Genomic DNA, 5,631 nt, shown 5'->3' with positions numbered 1-5,631 from the left:
ATTCCCCCACACTTGAACCTTGCTTGTCCTCAAGTAAGCTTTATCTTTAAATAATATAAACCAATACAAGATTAAACGCACCCGAAGCGTCTTCAATAATAAGATCAAGACACACCGTTATCATCTTCAAAAGCATTAAAAATCCATATCGTGTAATCTTCAACAAAACAAACGCAAGGTTCAAGCCTTCAATCAAACTCATCAAAATCAATTACAATTCAAACCTAAGTCATTCGCCAAGGAGTCCATTGTGTATAAAGTATACGCCTCCAAAAAGTATGCTCCTCTAATCAACCCGTGATGGCTATCCCCCTCACCTCCATGCCCCCAAAACACCGATAATCGTCAATTACAAATTTGGTTAAGGTGGGTGTGCCAAAGCTAGGGGACTGGTTACCCCTATGTTTATGGTCAATCCGGGCACAGGATGACCGGCACTCATCATGCTTTTTATCACAACTCTATGGTTTCTCTCATAGTAGGGCGAAAGCATTAACGGAGGTTCGTGGAATTAAGGCCCCACGTGGCTAAATAAGAGGTCCATCAATTCCAAAAAAAATATTTTACATTTTTTCAAAAAGAAGTGTGCATACAAGCCTTTCCGATTATGGATCAGCCGCACGGGTAGTTGCCATCCCGGCATTTCACCGAAGTAAAAACAACTACCTTGGGTGTAATTTTTCGGAGGGTCTAGTGCACGAAACCTGAAAGACTTTACTTTCAAGCAATGGTCTCTTGAAATAAACATAACCAGTAAGACTTTACTTACAAGTTTCGGAATAATTTTAAGGTCCTTGGACCCCACTTCCCACGCATCTAGCTTTTATGCTAGTTTTAAGAAAATGTAGGAAGCAGATACTACATTCCCGTATTTGAAAGGTTACCACGGCTTTTGGCCAAGGCGTGCATTGTCTAAGCAAACGCTAGCACGAAGCCATTGCTCTTACATAAAAAAAAAGCACGGTTGAAGCTCAAGGCTCCTCTTCCCACAGTACGATACATCGGTGTAAAACATTGTGAAATGATGCATTAACCAATATTAGTATAAAATGATGTAGATTAGGAAGCCTCCTACACCAAGTAAGACGGGCATTCAGAAGACTTGACTTCCTTTATGGATGCACTTGAATCATCATACAATTTTGGTTTTTTTGAAAATCCTGGAAGACTTTGCTTCCTTATTACACACACTCACGCAAAATAAAATACAAAACACCAGAATCAATGAGGTACCTGCACAATTTGACTTACAAAAGTGATAACATTTGCTTAATCAAAAAAAAAACTACACTTGGCTTTTTAACGAGTCAAAAATTTTAAAGTTTCCTAAATTTTTCAACAATTTAATCAAAAATAAGACTCAAGCCAAGTGTATTACATCCGCGAGAATTTATATCTCCCCCCACACTTAAGATCATATAATGCCCTCATTTACATGAAATCAGATAAATCAAATATAAGGACAATAGAGTGAATGAGAAAAACATAACCGGATGTAGAGCAATATAATCGCGAAACGAAGTGACAGATGGCTCTGCACTTATGGCCATTTCTCGATTGTCATCACATTATGGTACCTGCAATGATTAAACAAGAACAAAACACAAAAAGAAAAATATTTTTTTTTTTGATTTTTTTTTCAATTTTTTAGGGATTTTTAAGTTTTAAAACTCACGCAATATACAAATTTTACATGTGCAAGTTTATTAACGAGTCTTGCACTAGACTCCACCTTCCTCTCAACTGATGCCCGGATGGTGGGTTCCCTCTTTCTTCAAACCATGGGAACCACCACTTTCAATACCATTACCGATCACACTTATCAACTAATCATCCGCGGCCCTTGACTCCCTAGTCAGTTCCCTCAACTTTTCTTTCTCTTTTTTAGATAAATTAGAAACTAATCGGAGTCTTAACTGCTCATCTTTCTTATTCATCACTTTCTTAACCCTTCTCATAGACCTATCAACAACACTATCATCGGGCGGTTTAACCTCGAGTTTTTCTTTAACAACTCCACCCCCACACTTAGGCTTTTTACTAGTCTCCGTTTTAACATTATTAGTTTCACTAGTCAAAGCATTCACAGAATCAATGGGTGTGGGTGGTGGTTTAATACTAAACTTTGTTTGAAAACTCAAAGTCTTACCTCTATCCCTCAAAATCAACTTACAAGTCCTCCAGTCAGTTAATGCACCTGCAGTTGCTAAAAATGGTCTACCTAAAACAATGGGTACAACCTTATCCTCCGGCATATCAACAACCACAAAGTCTGCTGGGAACTCTAATTCACCTATTTTAATCACCAAATTTTCAGCAATCCCTATGGGTTTACTAATTGTCTGGTTAATCAATCTAACTCCAGTATTAGTCAACTTAAGTTCATCTAAACCCAAACGTGAATAAACAGATAATGGCATAAGATTGATACTCGCACCTGAATCAGTTAAACACTTAAAAATTTCAGAGTCATCAATCCTACAGGGCACTATGAATGGCCCGGGATCACCTAACTTTGGTGGCATATCACTCTTCTTCAAAATAGCAGCGCATTCCGCTTCAAGAAACGCGGAGGATGCCTGCTCATGCTCACCCTTCTTCGCCATTAAATCTTTCAAAAATTTCCCATAATTGGGCATACCTGCAAGAACATCAACCAAAAGTACATGCACAAAAATATTTTCATTAGAATTAATAGACTTACAAACAGTGTCCTTCGGTTGCTCGGATTGAATAGCTCTCGGATATGGAATAGGCGGCTTGTAAACTTTCAATGTAGGTGAAGGTTTCACCTCTTCTTCTACTTTAATATCATCAACATTGAACTCATGAGACTCGGTAGTCTCAAGACTCTTCACTTCCGACTCTTGATTACCCGAACTAGAAGAACTCCCCGTCATCAAACTCATCAAGTAATTACCATACGTGGGAGTTATATCACTAACTCTAATCCAACCGTCTATACCATTATGAGTATAAGTCGATATAACCTCATCGGAATCATAACCCTCAACACCAAAAATAGCATTAACTTGCGAATAATTAGAAACTTGAGGCTCTTTATTCTTCACATCACTTCGGTCGGTATTAGTCAAGATTGTTCGAGGTGGCCCATTGACATTCGGATTAACTTGCGTATTTGAAGGGAGAGCATCCGGTGGTCTCTCTGTTAGAGATTGAGCTATACGCCCCACATCCCGTTCCAAATTCTGAATCGAGGCCTGGTGACTTCGCACTTGCTGTTTTGTTGACTCACTATCTTGCCTCAACGCCGTGATGCTTTCATCTGTATTTATAATAAAACCCCGTAATAACTCCTCTAATGAAGGACCCTTATCCACATATGACTGATTTTGATTTTGATTAACGAACCCCGGTGGTCCGTTCCTTTGATAACCCGAACTACCTCCTTGATACTGATTATTGTATTGATTACCCAAGTAGTTCACCTACTCTTCCATTGTTGCCTGATTACAATCTTTTATGATATATATATATATATATATATATATATATATATATATATATATATATATATATATATATATATATATACATATATTTATATATAGTGGCCCTTGACATAACTCACAACCAACTTTCATAGCATGCATCTCTTTAGTCATTGATTCCATTTGTCTTTTAACAGTTGCTAGTTGTGCTCTAACCGATACGAGCTCATCACTAGTTTCGGTACTAGCGACATGAGAAGAGCGAGAAATATCCATCTCTTGATGCCAATCATAAGAATGCGTAGCTGTTTCGGAGATGATTTCATAAGATTCTTCCGGAGTCTTTTTCATCAAAGAACCACCTGCAGCAATATCTATTTCTTTCCTCGTTGGCACATTAACACCTTTATAGAAGATCTGGACCTTATTGAAGTTGTTCAACCCGTGTTGAGGACAATTACGTAACATCTTACCAAACCGTGTCCATGCATCATAAAGTGTCTCATGTGGCTTCTGAGTGAAGTGATTAATGTCACTTTGCAATTGAGCAGCCTTAGAAGCTGGAAAGAAATGCAACAGAAACTTATCTTCCATCGTAGTCCAACTATCAATATCACCTTCAGGAAATGATTCTAACCAGTCCTTGGCGTCGTCTTTCAAAGACCAAGGAAAAACCCTCAAATAAATAACAACATCTTCAACCTGAGCAATCTTGAACAAATTACAAATACTCTTAATATTTCGAAGGTGCTCGAATGCATCCTCTTTCGGTGTACCCCTGAACTGACATTGATGAGTTATCATGTTAAGAATCTGCCCCTTGACCTCAAAATCTGTGTTGACTGCCGGTTGTCTAATGGCATGTCCATTACCAGCCCTCGTGGCTTTCATTAAAGCTTCCATGGACTGACCTCGCGTTGGATCACCCATTGCATCTTCCTCCTTCTTAATATATTCAAAGTCCGGAATATAAAAAGGTAACTCTAAGAAACCTTCGGCGATTTCTTGCTCAAATTTAGCTTTGCTGCGTGTATGATAAACTCTAGACGGTTCCAGTGTTATTAGTACCTAACCTGCGATCACACCACCACAAAACCAAAGTGTAAAACTGAAAATAAAAAATAACAGAGAAGTAACTTTCGCGAAAACAAGTTCCCACGAAAGGATCGAATAACTAAAAGCTTGTAAAATCCTAAGACACACCGCTCCCCTGCAGCGGCGCCAAAAATTTGATATGCGAAAAACACACCTAATCTTATTGTAATATACTTACGAATTCGTCCACAGAGAGCAGTGTTTAAGATTTTAAGACTAATAATTGTTCTGAAGTTTTAGTTGTAAAAATGGGGGTTTTGATTTAAAACTAATTAATGCAAAGTAAATAAACAAGAATTCAGATGAGACAAGGGTATCCACCTAGAATCAATTCCCTAGGATCCGAATTGCTTCAATTAAAACAAATAAGTCATGTGACTCAGTCCAGTTTTATCTTCATAAAACCTAGGCTACTTCGGTGTCCCTATGTAACCTCACGATTGAAAGAACTAAACGCAAACCAATCACCAATTATGTTCCTACTTCGGTGTCCCTACGTATTCACACAATTGTCTAGATCACATAAGGTGTTGAAGCATAAGTTATTAATCGTCAATTAACTGTCGTTAACTAATAAATAACCTATGTGACGGGTTCAATTCGAATAATTCAACCAACAATGGATCTTTCAACCAAGCACACAATCAATTGAATAATAATCACTCAAGATGTCAGTTAGTGAAGGATAAATTAGTTTCCATTCTTAGCTTCACTATTACCTACTCGATTAATGGGTCAATTGTTATCGTTTACTTGTAGTTTGGTGTCCTTTATACAATTCAACGAATACTAAATCATGTGTCCATAACCTAGCAAGTCTATCAATCACTTAACTGTCGTTAATTACTCAATGAAACATACAATTGAGGGATTAATCAATGGGAGTAATAAAAACCAACAATCAAGAACAATTACAATTATGTAGTAATCATAAAAATAAGCAATTCATCACTTAGGTTCAATCATCTAGGTAGATACAAGAAATTTAGCTACTCATTAATAAAATTGAAACAACCATCAAAATAATTAATAAATCATCGTTATTCATTGTAATAAACAAATAAATAAAAGATGTAGTACCAAT

General features: G+C 37.3%; 1 protein-coding gene across 1 annotated transcript; it reads right to left on the bottom strand.

Moving 5' to 3' along the window:
* Positions 1 to 1,826: 1,826 nt before the first annotated feature.
* LOC139864625 (uncharacterized) lies at positions 1,827 to 4,382 on the bottom strand. The gene is made up of 2 exons (XM_071853203.1): positions 3,926 to 4,382; positions 1,827 to 3,286 (listed from the first exon to the last, which is right to left on the bottom strand). The coding sequence occupies exons 1-2, from the start codon at positions 4,380 to 4,382 to the stop codon at positions 1,827 to 1,829; spliced, it is 1,917 nt and encodes a 638-aa protein (XP_071709304.1).
* Between the last annotated feature and the right edge of the window lie 1,249 nt (positions 4,383 to 5,631).

This window comes from Rutidosis leptorrhynchoides, chromosome 8 (genome assembly GCF_046630445.1).
Source record: "Rutidosis leptorrhynchoides isolate AG116_Rl617_1_P2 chromosome 8, CSIRO_AGI_Rlap_v1, whole genome shotgun sequence".
Taxonomy (NCBI): domain Eukaryota; kingdom Viridiplantae; phylum Streptophyta; class Magnoliopsida; order Asterales; family Asteraceae; genus Rutidosis; species Rutidosis leptorrhynchoides.
This window is presented reverse-complemented; position numbering and strand designations above follow the sequence as displayed.

Excerpts from the sequence above, each read along its gene's own strand:
- LOC139864625 (XM_071853203.1), bottom strand. The coding sequence starts at position 4,382 with ATGGGTGATCCAACGCGAGGTCAGTCCATGGAAGCTTTAATGAAAGCC. Across the intron at positions 3,287-3,925 it reads TGATGCATGGACACGGTTTG|ATGAAAGCATCACGGCGTTG; the intron begins GTAAGATGTTAC and ends TTATAAATACAG.